The sequence below is a fragment of the Pseudophryne corroboree genome, chromosome 2 (assembly GCF_028390025.1).
Source record: "Pseudophryne corroboree isolate aPseCor3 chromosome 2, aPseCor3.hap2, whole genome shotgun sequence".
NCBI lineage: Eukaryota > Metazoa > Chordata > Amphibia > Anura > Myobatrachidae > Pseudophryne > Pseudophryne corroboree.
The window spans coordinates 1,042,953,862-1,042,969,016 of NC_086445.1; the positions used below are offsets into that span (position 1 = coordinate 1,042,953,862).

Below are 15,155 nucleotides of genomic sequence, written 5' to 3' on the forward strand. Positions count from 1 at the left end.
GATAAACACAGGAGACAATGCTATAAGGGTGTGTGATACCTGCATTACCTGGCTGAGTAGCACATGTACTGTACACTGCACAGATAACACAGGAGACAATGCTATAAGGGTGTGTGATACCTGCATTACCTGGCTGAGTAACACATGTACTGTACACTGCACAGATAAACACAGGAGACAATGCTATAAGGGTGTGTGATACCTGCATTACCTGGCTGAGTAACACATGTACTGTACACTGCACAGATAAACACAGGAGACAATGCTATAAGGGTGTGTGATACCTGCATTACCTGGCTGAGTAACACATGTACTGTACACTGCACAGATAACACAGGAGACAATGCTATAAGGGTGTGTGATACCTGCATTACCTGGCTGAGTAACACATGTACTGTACACTGCACAGATAACACAGGAGACAATGCTATAAGGGTGTGTGATACCTGCATTACCTGGCTGAGTAACACATGTACTGTACACTGCACAGATAACACAGGAGACAATGCTTTAAGGGTGTGTGATACCTGCATTACCTGGGTGAGTAACACATGTACTGTACACTGCACAGATAAACACAGGAGACAATGCTATAAGGGTGTGTGATATCTGCATTACCTGGCTGAGTAACACATGTACTGTACAATGCACAGATAACACAGGAGACAATGCTATAAGGGTGTGTGGTACCTGCATTACCTGGCTGAGTAACACATGTACTGTACACTGCACAGATAACACAGGAGACAATGCTATAAGGGTGTGTGGTACCTGCATTACCTGGCTGAGTAACACATGTACTGTACACTGCACAGATAACACAGGAGACAATGCTATAAGGGTGTGTGATACCTGCATTACCTGGCTGAGTAACACATGTACTGTACACTGCACAGATAACACAGGAGACAATGCTATAAGGGTGTGTGATATCTGCATTACCTGGCTGAGTAACACATGTACTGTACACTGCACAGATAACACAGGAGACAATGCTATAAGGGTGTGTGATATCTGCATTACCTGGCTGAGTAACACATGTACTGTACACTGCACAGATAACACAGGAGACAATGCTATAAGGGTGTGTGATATCTGCATTACCTGGCTGAGTAACACATGTACTGTACACTGCACAGATAACACAGGAGACAATGCTATAAGGGTGTGTGTGGTACCTGCATTACCTGGCTGAGTAACACATGTACTGTACACTGCACAGATAACACAGGAGACAATGCTATAAGGGTGTGTGATACCTGCATTACCTGGCTGAGTAACACATGTACTGTACACTGCACAGATAACACAGGAGACAATGCTATAAAGGTGCTATAAGGGTGTGTGATATCTCCATTACCTGGCTGAGTAACACATGTACTGTACACTGCACAGATAACACAGGAGACAATGCTATAAGGGTGTGTGATACCTGCATTACCTGGCTGAGTAACACATGTACTGTACACTGCACAGATAACACAGGACACAATGCTATAAGGGTGTGTGATATCTGCATTACCTGGCTGAGTAACGCATGTACTGTACACTGCACAGATAACACAGGAGACAATGCTATAAGGGTGTGTGGTACCTGCATTACCTGGCTGAGTAACACATGTACTGTACACTGCACAGATAACACAGGAAACAATGCTATAAGGGTGTGTGGTACCTGCATTACCTGGCTGAGTAACACATGTACTGTACACTGCACAGATAACACAGGAGACAATGCTATAAGGGTGTGTGATACCTGCATTACCTGGCTGAGTAACACATGTACTGTACACTGCACAGATAACACAGGAGACAATGCTATAAGGGTGCTATAAGGGTGTGTGATATCTGCATTACCTGGCTGAGTAACACATGTACTGTACACTGCACAGATAAACACAGGAGACAATGCTATAAGGGTGTGTGGTACCTGCATTACCTGGCTGAGTAACACATGTACTGTACACTGCACAGATAACACAGGAGACAATGCTATAAGGGTGTGTGATACCTGCATTACCTGGCTGAGTAACACATGTACTGTACACTGCACAGGTAACACAGGAGACAATGCTATAAGGGTGTGTGATACCTGCATTACCTGGCTGAGTAACACATGTACTGTACACTGCACAGATAACACAGGAGACAATGCTATAAGGGTGTGTGATACCTGCATTACCTGGCTGAGTAACACATGTACTGTACACTGCACAGATAACACAGGAGACAATGCTATAAGGGTGTGTGGTACCTGCATTACCTGGCTGAGTAACGCATGTACTGTACACTGCACAGATAACACAGGAGACAATGCTATAAGGGTGTGTGATACCTGCATTGCCTGGCTGAGTAACACATGTATTGTACACTGCACAGATAACACAGGAGACAATGCTATAAGGGTGTGTGGTACCTGCATTACCTGGCTGAGTAACACATGTACTGTACACTGCACAGATAACACAGGAGACAATGCTATAAGGGTGCACAGTACCTGCATTACCTGGCTGAGTAACACATGTACTGTACACTGCACAGATAACACAGGAGACAATGCTATAAGGGTGTGTGGTACCTGCATTACCTGGCTGAGTAACACATGTACTGTACACTGCACAGGTAACACAGGAGACAATGCTATAAGGGTGTGTGATACCTGCAATACCTGGCTGAGTAACACATGTACTGTACACTGCACAGATAACACAGGAGACAATGCTATAAGGGTGTGTGATACCTGCATTACCTGGCTGAGTAACACATGTACTGTACACTGCACAGATAACACAGGAGACAATGCTATAAGGGTGTGTGGTACCTGCATTACCTGGCTGAGTAACGCATGTACTGTACACTGCACAGATAACACAGGAGACAATGCTATATGGGTGTGTGATATCTGCATTACCTGGCTGAGTAACACATGTACTGTACACTGCACAGATAACACAGGAGACAATGCTATAAGGGTGTGTGATACCTGCATTGTCTGGCTGAGTAACACATGTATTGTACACTGCACAGATAACACAGGAGACAATGCTATAGGGGTGTGTGGTACCTGCATTACATGGCTGAGTAACACATGTACTGTACACTGCACAGATAACACAGGAGACAATGCTATAAGGGTGCACAGTACCTGCATTACCTGGCTGAGTAACACATGTACTGTACACTGCACAGATAACACAGGAGATAATGCTATAAGGGTGTGTGGTACCTGCATTACCTGGCTGAGTAACACATGTACTGTACACTGCACAGGTAACACAGGAGACAATGCTATAAGGGTGTGTGATACCTGCATTACCTGGCTGAGTAACACATGTATTGTACACTGCACAGATAACACAGGAGACAATGCTATAAGGGTGTGTGATACCTGCATTACCTGGCTGAGTAACGCATGTACTGTACACTGCACAGATAACACAGGAGACAATGCTATAAGGGTGTGTGGTACCTGCATTACCTGGCTGAGTAACACATGTACTGTACACTGCACAGATAACACAGGAGACAATGCTATAAGGGTGTGTGGTACCTGCATTACCTGGCTGAGTAACACATGTACTGTACACTGCACAGATAACACAGGAGACAATGCTATAAGGGTGTGTGGTACCTGCATTACCTGGCTGAGTAACACATGTACTGTACACTGCACAGGTAACACAGGAGACAATGCTATAAGGGTGTGTGATATCTGCATTACCTGGCTGAGTAACACATGTACTGTACAATGCACAGATAACACAGGATACAATGCTATAAGGGTGTGTGATACCTGCATTACCTGGCTGAGTAACACATGTACTGTACACTGCACAGGTAACACAGGAGACAATGCTATAAGGGTGTGTGATATCTGCATTACCTGGCTGAGTAACACATGTACTGTACAATGCACAGATAACACAGGAGACAATGCTATAAGGGTGTGTGATACCTGCATTACCTGGCTGAGTAACGCATGTACTGTACACTGCACAGATAACACAGGATACAATGCTATAAGGGTGTGTGGTACCTGCATTACCTGGCTGAGTAACACATGTACTGTACACCGCACAGATAACACAGGAGACAATGCTATAAGGGTGTGTGATACCTGCAATACCTGGCAGAGTAACACATGTAATGTACACTGCACAGATAACACAGGAGACAATGCTATAAGGGTGCACGGTACCTGCATTACCTGGCTGAGTAACACTGCACAGATAACACAGGAGACAATGCTATAAGGGTGTGTGATACCTGCAATACCTGGCAGAGTAACACATGTAATGTACACTGCACAGATAACACAGGAGACAATGCTATAAGGGTGCACGGTACCTGCATTACCTGGCTGAGTAATACATGTACTGTACACTGCACAGATAACACAGGAGACAATGCTATAAGGGTGTGTGGTACCTGCATTACCTGGCTGAGTAACACATGTACTGTACACTGCACAGATAACACAGGAGACAATGCTATAAGGGTGTGTGATACCTGCATTACCTGGCTGAGTAACGCATGTACTGTACAGTGCACAGATAACACAGGAGACAATGCTATAAGGGTGTGTGATACCTGCATTGCCTGGCTGAGTAACACATGTACTGTACACTGCACAGATAACACAGGAGACAATGCTATAAGGGTGTGTGATACCTGCATTGCCTGGCTGAGTAACACATGTACTGTACACTGCACAGATAACACAGGAGACAATGCTATAAGGGTGTGTGATACCTGCATTGCCTGGCTGAGTAACACATGTACTGTACACTGCACAGATAACACAGGAGACAATGCTATAAGGGTGCACGGTACCTGCATTACCTGGCTGAGTAACACATGTACTGTACACTGCACAGATAACACAGGAGACAATGCTATAAGGGTGTGTGATACCTGCATTACCTGGCTGAGTAACACATGTACTGTACACTGCACAGATAACACAGGAGACAATGCTATAAGGGTGTGTGGTACCTGCATTACCTGGCTGAGTAACACATGTACTGTACACTGCACAGATAACACAGGAGACAATGCTATAAGGGTGCACGGTACCTGCATTACCTGGCTGAGTAACACATGTACTGTACACTGCACAGATAACACAGGAGACAATGCTATAAGGGTGTGTGATACCTGCATTACCTGGCTGAGTAACACATGTACTGTACACTGCACAGATAACACAGGAGACAATGCTATAAGGGTGTGTGATACCTGCATTGCCTGGCTGAGTAACACATGTACTGTACACTGCACAGATAACACAGGAGACAATGCTATAAGGGTGCACGGTACCTGCATTACCTGGCTGAGTAACACATGTACTGTAAAATGCACAGATAACACAGGAGACAATGCTATAAGGGTGTGTGGTACCTGCATTAGTAACACATGTACTGTAAAATGCACAGATAACACAGGAGACAATGCTATAAGGGTGTGTGATACCTGCATTACCTGGCTGAGTAACACATGTACTGTACACTGCACAGATAACACAGGAGACAATGCTATAAGGGTGTGTGATACCTGCATTACCTGGCTGAGTAACGCATGTATTGTACACTGCACAGATAACACAGGAGACAATGCTATAAGGGTGTGTGATATCTGCATTACCTGGCTGAGTAACACATGTACTGTACACTGCACAGATAACACAGGAGACAATGCTATAAGAGTGCACGGTACCTGCATTACCTGGCTGAGTAACACATGTACTGTACACTGCACAGGTAACACAGGATACAATGCTATAAGGGTGTGTGGTACCTGCATTACCTGGCTGAGTAACACATGTACTGTACACTGCACAGATAACACAGGAGACAATGCTATAAGGGTGTGTGATACCTGCATTACCTGGCTGAGTAACACATGTACTGTACACTGCACAGATAACACAGGAGACAATGCTATAATGGTGTGTGATACCTGCATTACCTGGCTGAGTAACACATGTACTGTACACTGCACAGATAACACAGGAGACAATGCTATAATGGTGTGTGATACCTGCATTACCTGGCTGAGTAACACATGTACTGTACACTGCACAGATAACACAGGAGACAATGCTATAAGGGTGTGTGATACCTGCATTACCTGGCTGAGTAACGCATGTACTGTACACTGCACAGATAACACAGGAGACAATGCTATAAGGGAGTGTGATACCTGCATTACCTGGCTGAGTAACACATGTACTGTACACTGCACAGATAACACAGGAGACAATGCTATAAGGGTGTGTGATACCTGCATTAGTAACACATGTACTGTAAAATGCACAGATAACACAGGAGACAATGCTATAAGGGTGTGTGATACCTGCATTACCTGGCTGAGTAACACATGTACTGTACACTGCACAGGTAACACAGGAGACAATGCTATAAGGGTGTGTGATACCTGCATTACCTGGCTGAGTAACGCATGTACTGTACACTGCACAGATAACACAGGAGACAATGCTATAAGGGTGTGTGATACCTGCATTAGTAACACATGTACTGTAAAATGCACATATAACACAGGAGACAATGCTATAAGGGTGTGTGATACCTGCATTACCTGGCTGAGTAACACATGTACTGTACACTGCACAGGTAACACAGGAGACAATGCTATAAGGGTGTGTGATACCTGCATTACCTGGCTGAGTAACGCATGTACTGTACACTGCACAGATAACACAGGAGACAATGCTATAAGGGTGTGTGGTACCTGCATTACCTGGCTGAGTAACACATGTACTGTACAATGCACAGATAACACAGGAGACAATGCTATAAGGGTGTGTGGTACCTGCATTACCTGGCTGAGTAACACATGTACTGTACACCGCACAGATAACACAGGAGACAATGCTATAAGGGTGTGTGATACCTGCATTACCTGGCTGAGTAACACATGTACTGTACACTGCACAGGTAACACAGGAGACAATGCTATAAGGGTGTGTGATACCTGCATTACCTGGCTGAGTAACGCATGTACTGTACACTGCACAGATAACACAGGAGACAATGCTATAAGGGTGTGTGGTACCTGCATTACCTGGCTGAGTAACACATGTACTGTACACTGCACAGATAACACAGGAGACAATGCTATAAGGGTGTGTGGTACCTGCATTACCTGGCTGAGTAACACATGTACTGTACACTGCACAGATAACACAGGAGACAATGCTATAAGGGTGTGTGATACCTGCATTACCTGGCTGAGTAACACATGTACTGTACACTGCACAGATAACACAGGAGACAATGCTATAAGGGTGTGTGATACCTGCATTACCTGGCTGAGTAACACATGTACTGTACACTGCACAGATAACACAGGAGACAATGCTATAAGGGTGTGTGATATCTGCATTACCTGGCTGAGTAACGCATGTACTGTACACTGCACAGATAACACAGGAGACAATGCTATAAGGGTGTGTGATACCTGCATTACCTGGCTGAGTAACACATGTACTGTACACTGCACAGATAACACAGGAGACAATGCTATAAGGGTGTGTGATATCTGCATTACCTGGCTGAGTAACACATGTACTGTACACTGCACAGATAACACAGGAGACAATGCTATAAGGGTGTGTGATACCTGCATTACCTGGCTGAGTAACACATGTACTGTACACTGCACAGATAACACAGGAGACAATGCTATAAGGGTGTGTGATATCTGCAATACCTGGCTGAGTAACACATGTACTGTACAATGCACAGATAACACAGGACACAATTGTATAAGGGTGTGTGGAACCTGCTTTGCCTGTATCACTAGTATGGACTGGCAGTGCCCCGTTCCTCGGTACCCTCTCTGCCAGTAACGCCAGCTCTGTGTTTATGCATTCATTCTGCTACATGTGTTGGATAATCAGCGAGCACATTTACATGGAAACTAGCAGAGAAGGGGACAGAGCAAAGCCCTCCGCTAACCTAGAATTAGACCAAATGAGTTGTTGTTTCAACAAATTGAGAAATGCTGAAACAGAGTTAATTATAAATACAATCAGTCTTTTGTAGGGAACGCTCTGCGAGTAATACTGTAATTGCCATTAAATTACAGCTTTCAAGGCTTGCCGGCTGCCAGTGCTGCGTGCTTATTAGGCGACTCTCTGCCGCATCCTGTTATAGAGTGCGCTCGGCTAATCACTGTAATCTGAACATATTACATCTCTGCGCTGTATAATCCTGGATCATCACACACAAGCTGGAACACAGAGCCGCACAATCAGTAACCTGAGCTGAGAAGCGCCATATAGGACTGGACACAGGGAGGTGTGAGGCGACACACTGAGGAAACCACTTTATACACGTATTATGGGATTGGAAGAACACAAGGAGCCGCTCTCACCTGAGACATGGCACGCTGTCCCTCAGCGGCCCTTCCCCGGCCACAGTGTTGGCACTGCCAGCCAGGTTCCTGCTCTTCAGGGACAGAGGCTGACAGGTGGGCTCAGGAAAAGGAGGGATGGAATCTGGGTCAGGCGTTATGAGATCCTCCACCTCGTACTGCAGCCGAAATTCTAGGGACTTACAGGAAACAAAAAGATGCATCACCGCAGTGGAAAACGCGGGAACGTCAAAACCACTACTTTCTAATCCTCGTTCCTCTGAGGAGACATCTCATTTTACTCCACAATGGGATCTTCCAAAGGCTTTCTGTCCTCAGATCACTCTATAATGTAAATGTAGGTCAGACTCTTAGGGGTATATTAACTAAAGTGTGGGTTTATGGAAGTGGAGATGTTCCACCTACCAACCAATCACGCCACAGCTCTCCTGTCACCTGCCAGTGTCACACTACAGCTCTCCCTGTCACCTGCCAGTGTCACGCTACAGCTCTCCCTGTAACCAGACAGTGTCACGCTACAGCTCTCCCTGTAACCAGACAGTGTCACACCACAGCTCTCCCTGTCACCTGCCAGTATCACACCACAGCTCTCCCTGTAACCTGCCAGTGTCACACCACAGCTCTCCCTGTAACCTGCCAGTGTCACACTACAGCTCTCCATGTCACCTGCCAGTGTCACACCACAGCTCTCCCTGTCACCTGCCAGTGTCACACCACAGCTCTCCCTGTAACCTGCCAGTGTCACACTACAGCTCTCCCTGTCACCTGCCAGTATCACACCACAGCTTCCCTGTCACCTGCCAGTGTCACACCACAGCTCTCCCTGTAACCTGTCAGTGTCACACCACAGCTCTCCCTGTCACCTGCCAATGTCACACCACAGCTCTCCCTGTCACCTGCCAGTGTCACACTACAGCTCTCCCTGTAACCTGCCAGTTTCACGCTACAGCTCTCCCTGTAACCTGCCAATGTCACACCACAGCTCTCCCTGTAACCTGCCAGTGTCACACCACAGCTCTCCCTGTAACCTGTCAGTGTCACACCACAGCTCTCCCTGTATCCTGCCAGTGTCACGCCACAGCTCTCCCTGTAACCTGCCAGTGTCACGCTACAAATCTCTCTGTAACCTGCCAATGTCACACCACAGCTCTCCCTGTCACCTGCCAGTGTCACACCACAGCTCTCCCTGTCACCTGCCAGTGTCACACCACAGCTCTCCCTGTCACCTGCCAGTGTCACACTACAGCTCTCCCTGTAACCTGCCAATGTCACACCACAGCTCTCCCTGTAACCTGCCAGTGTCACACCACAGCTCTCCCTGTAACCTGTCAGTGTCACACCACAGCTCTCCCTGTATCCTGCCAGTGTCACGCCACAGCTCTCCCTGTAACCTGCCAATGTCACACCACAGCTCTCCCTGTCACCTGCCAGTGTCACACCACAGCTCTCCCTGTAACCTGCCAGTGTCACACCACAGCTCTCCCTGTCACCTGCCAGTATCACACCACAGCTCTCCCTGTAACCTGCCAGTGTCACGCTACAGCTCTCCCTGTAACCTGTCAATGTCACACCACAGCTCTCCCTGTCACCTGCCAGTGTCACACCACAGCTCTCCCTGTAACCTGCCAGTGTCACACCACAGCTCTCCCTGTAACCTGCCAGTGTCACACCACAGCTCTCCCTGTAACCTGCCAGTAGCATGCCACAGCTCTCCCTGTAACCTGCCAGTGTCACACCACAGCTCTCCCTGTAACCTGCCAATGTCACACCACAGCTCTCCCTGTCACCTGCCAGTGTCACACCACAGCTCTCCCTGTAACCTGTCAGTGTCACACCACAGCTCTCCGTCACCTGCCAGTGTCACACCACAGCTCTCCTTGTAACCTGCCAGTGTCACACCACAGCTCTCCCTGTCACCTGCCAGTGTCACACCACAGCTCTCCCTGTAACCTGCCAGTGTCACACCACAGCTCTCTGTCACCTGCCAGTGTCACACCACAGCTCTCCCTGTCACCTGCCAGTGTCACACCACAGCTCTCCCTGTCACCTGCCAGTGTCACACCACAGCTCTCTGTCACCTGCCAGTGTCACACCACAGCTCTCCCTGTCACCTGCCAGTGTCACACCACAGCTCTCCCTGTCACCTGCCAGTGTCACACCACAGCTCTCCGTCACCTGCCAGTGTCACACCACAGCTCTCCCTGTCTCCTGCCAGTGTCACACCACAGCTCTCCCTGTCACCTGCCAGTGTCACACCACAGCTCTCCCTGTCACCTGCCAGTGTCACACTACAGCTCTCCCTGTAACCCGTCAGTGTCACACCACAGCTCTCACTGTAACCCGTCAGTGTCACACCACAGCTCTCCCTGTAACCTGTCAGTGTCACACCACAGCTCTCCCTGTCACCTGCCAGTGTCACACCACAGCTCTCCCTGTATCCTGCCAGTGTCACGCCACAGCTCTCCCTGTCACCTGCCAGTGTCACGCCACAGCTCTCCTTGTCACCTGCCAGTGTCACACCACAGCTCTCCCTGTAACCTGCCAGTGTCACACCACAGCTCTCTGTCACCTGCCAGTGTCACACCACAGCTCTCCCTGTCACCTGCCAGTGTCACACCACAGCTCTCCCTGTCACCTGCCAGTGTCACACCACAGCTCTCCGTCACCTGCCAGTGTCACACCACAGCTCTCCCTGTCACCTGCCAGTGTCACACTACAGCTCTCCCTGTAACCCGTCAGTGTCACACCACAGCTCTCACTGTAACCTGTCAGTGTCACACCACAGCTCTCCCTGTAACCTGTCAGTGTCACACCACACCTCTCCCTGTCACCTGCCAGTGTCACACCACAGCTCTCCCTGTATCCTGCCAATGTCACACCACAGCTCTCCCTGTCACCTGCCAGTGTCACGCCACAGCTCTCCTTGTCACCTGCCAGTGTCACACCACAGCTCTCCCTGTCACCTGCCAGTGTCACGCCACAGCTCTCCCTGTCACCTGCCAGTGTCACACCACAGCTCTCCCTGTAACCTGCCAGTGTCACACCACAGCTCTCCCTGTCACCTGCCAGTATCACACCACAGCTCTCCCTGTAACCTGCCAGTGTCACGCTACAGCTCTCCCTGTAACCTGTCAATGTCACACCACAGCTCTCCCTGTCACCTGCCAGTGTCACACCACAGCTCTCCCTGTAACCTGCCAGTGTCACACCACAGCTCTCCCTGTAACCTGCCAGTGTCACACCACAGCTCTCCCTGTAACCTGCCAGTAGCATGCCACAGCTCTCCCTGTAACCTGCCAGTGTCACACCACAGCTCTCCCTGTAACCTGCCAATGTCACACCACAGCTCTCCCTGTCACCTGCCAGTGTCACACCACAGCTCTCCCTGTAACATGTCAGTGTCACACCACAGCTCTCCGTCACCTGCCAGTGTCACACCACAGCTCTCCTTGTAACCTGCCAGTGTCACACCACAGCTCTCCCTGTCACCTGCCAGTGTCACACCACAGCTCTCCCTGTAACCTGCCAGTGTCACACCACAGCTCTCTGTCACCTGCCAGTGTCACACCACAGCTCTCCCTGTCACCTGCCAGTGTCACACCACAGCTCTCCCTGTCACCTGCCAGTGTCACACCACAGCTCTCTGTCACCTGCCAGTGTCACACCACAGCTCTCCCTGTCACCTGCCAGTGTCACACCACAGCTCTCCCTGTCACCTGCCAGTGTCACACCACAGCTCTCCGTCACCTGCCAGTGTCACACCACAGCTCTCCCTGTCACCTGCCAGTGTCACACCACAGCTCTCCCTGTCACCTGCCAGTGTCACACCACAGCTCTCCCTGTCACCTGCCAGTGTCACACTACAGCTCTCCCTGTAACCCGTCAGTGTCACACCACAGCTCTCACTGTAACCCGTCAGTGTCACACCACAGCTCTCCCTGTAACCTGTCAGTGTCACACCACAGCTCTCCCTGTCACCTGCCAGTGTCACACCACAGCTCTCCCTGTATCCTGCCAGTGTCACACCACAGCTCTCCCTGTCACCTGCCAGTGTCACGCCACAGCTCTCCTTGTCACCTGCCAGTGTCACACCACAGCTCTCCCTGTAACCTGCCAGTGTCACACCACAGCTCTCTGTCACCTGCCAGTGTCACACCACAGCTCTCCCTGTCACCTGCCAGTGTCACACCACAGCTCTCCCTGTCACCTGCCAGTGTCACACCACAGCTCTCCGTCACCTGCCAGTGTCACACCACAGCTCTCCCTGTCACCTGCCAGTGTCACACTACAGCTCTCCCTGTAACCCGTCAGTGTCACACCACAGCTCTCACTGTAACCTGTCAGTGTCACACCACAGCTCTCCCTGTAACCTGTCAGTGTCACACCACACCTCTCCCTGTCACCTGCCAGTGTCACACCACAGCTCTCCCTGTATCCTGCCAATGTCACACCACAGCTCTCCCTGTCACCTGCCAGTGTCACGCCACAGCTCTCCTTGTCACCTGCCAGTGTCACACCACAGCTCTCCCTGTCACCTGCCAGTGTCACGCCACAGCTCTCCCTGTCACCTGCCAGTGTCACACCACAGCTCTCCCTGTCACCTGCCAGTGTCACACCACAGCTCTCCCTGTAACCTGCCAGTGTCACACCACAGCTCTCCCTGTAACCTGTCAGTGTCACACCACGGCTCTCCCTGTCACCTGCCAGTGTCACACCACAGCTCTCCCTGTATCCTGCCAGTGTCACACCACAGCTCTCCCTGTAACCTGCCAGTGTCACACCACAGCTCTCCCTGTAACCTGCCAGTGTCACTCCACAGCTCTCCTTGTCACCTGCCAGTGTCACGCCACAGCTCTCCCTGTCACCTGCCAGTGTCACGCTACAGCTCTCCCTGTCACTTGCCAGTGTCACGCTACAGCTCTCCCTGTCACCTGCCAGTGTCACGCCACAGTTCTCCCTGTAACCTGCCAGTGTCACACCACAGCTCTCCCTGTCACCTGCCAGTGTCACACCACAGCTCTCCCTGTAACCTGTCAGTGTCACACCACAGCTCTCTGTCACCTGCCAGTGTCACACCACAGCTCTCCCTGTCACCTGCCAGTGTCACACCACAGCTCTCCCTGTCACCTGCCAGTGTCACACCACAGCTCTCCCTGTCACCTGCCAGTGTCACACCACAGCTCTCACTGTAACCTGTCAGTGTCACACCACAGCTCTCCCTGTAACCTGTCAGTGTCACACCACAGCTCTCCCTGTCACCTGCCAGTGTCACACCACAGCTCTCCCTGTATCCTGCCAGTGTCACACCACAGCTCTCCCTGTCACCTGCCAGTGTCACGCCACAGCTCTCCTTGTCACCTGCCAGTGTCACACCACAGCTCTCCCTGTCACCTGCCAGTGTCACGCCACAGCTCTCCCTGTCACCTGCCAGTGTCACACCACAGCTCTCCCTGTCACCTGCCAGTGTCACACCACATCTCTCCCTGTAACCTGTCAGTGTCACACCACGGCTCTCCCTGTCACCTGCCAGTGTCACACCACAGCTCTCCCTGTATCCTGCCAGTGTCACACCACAGCTCTCCCTGTAACCTGCCAGTGTCACACCACAGCTCTCCCTGTAACCTGCCAGTGTCACTCCACAGCTCTCCTTGTCACCTGCCAGTGTCACGCCACAGCTCTCCCTGTCACCTGCCAGTGTCACGCTACAGCTCTCCCTGTCACTTGCCAGTGTCACGCTACAGCTCTCCCTGTCACCTGCCAGTGTCACGCCACAGTTCTCCCTGTAACCTGCCAGTGTCACACCACAGCTCTCCCTGTAACCTGCCAGTGTCACACCACAGCTATCCCTGTCACCTGCCAGTGTCACGTAAAAGCTCTCCTTGTCGCCTGCCAGTGTCACGCCACAGCTCTCCCTGTCACCTGCCAGTGTCACGCTACAGCTCTCCCTGTCACTTGCTAGTATCACGCTACAGTTCTCCCCGTCACCGGCCAGTGTCACACCACAGCTCTCCCTGTAACCTGCCAGTGTCACACCACAGCTCTCCCTGTAACCTGCCAGTGTCACACCACAGCTCTCCCTGTAACCTGCCAGTGTCACACTACAGCTATCCCTGTCACCTGCCAGTGTCACGCAACAGCTCTCCTTGTCGCCTGCCAGTGTCACGCCACAGCTCTCCCTGTCACCTGCCAGTGTCACGCCACAGTTCTCCCTGTAACCTGCCAGTGTCACACCACAGCTCTCCCTGTAACCTGCCAGTGTCACACCACAGCTATCCCTGTCACCTCCCAGTGTCACGCAACAGCTCTCCCTGTCACCTGCCAGTGTCACACCACAGTTCTCCCTGTAACCTGCCAGTGTCACACCACAGCTCTCCCTGTAACCTGCCAGTGTCACACCACAGCTATCCCTGTCACCTGCCAGTGTCACGCCACAGCTCTCCTTGTCACCTGCCAATGTCACACCACAGCTCTCCTTGTCACCTGCCAGTGTCACGCCACAGCTCTCCCTGTTACCTGACAGTGTCACGCTACAGCTCTCCCAGTCACCTGCCAGTGTCACACCACAGCTCTCCCTGTCACCTGCCAGTATCACACCACAGCTCTCCCTGTAACCTGCCAGTGTCACGCTACAGCTCTCCCTGTAACCTGCCAGTGTCACACCACAGCTCTCCCTGTCACCTGCCAGTGTCACACTACAGCTCTCCCTGTCACCTGCCAGTGTCACACCACAGCTCTCCCTGTAACCTGCCAGTGTCACA

The 15,155-nt window shown here is 50.5% G+C and overlaps 1 protein-coding gene across 9 annotated transcripts in view; it reads right to left on the reverse strand.

Annotated features, from left to right (window-relative positions):
- Nucleotides 1–15,155, reverse strand: part of STXBP5L (syntaxin binding protein 5L) — a 619,515-nt gene that overhangs the window by 181,671 nt on the left and 422,689 nt on the right. For all 9 annotated transcript variants that reach the window (XM_063956843.1, XM_063956842.1, XM_063956846.1 and 6 more), the window contains one exon: nucleotides 8,398–8,576. In XM_063956843.1, the coding sequence (XP_063812913.1) occupies nucleotides 8,398–8,576 (179 nt within the window). The remainder of the gene's footprint in view (nucleotides 1–8,397; nucleotides 8,577–15,155) is intronic.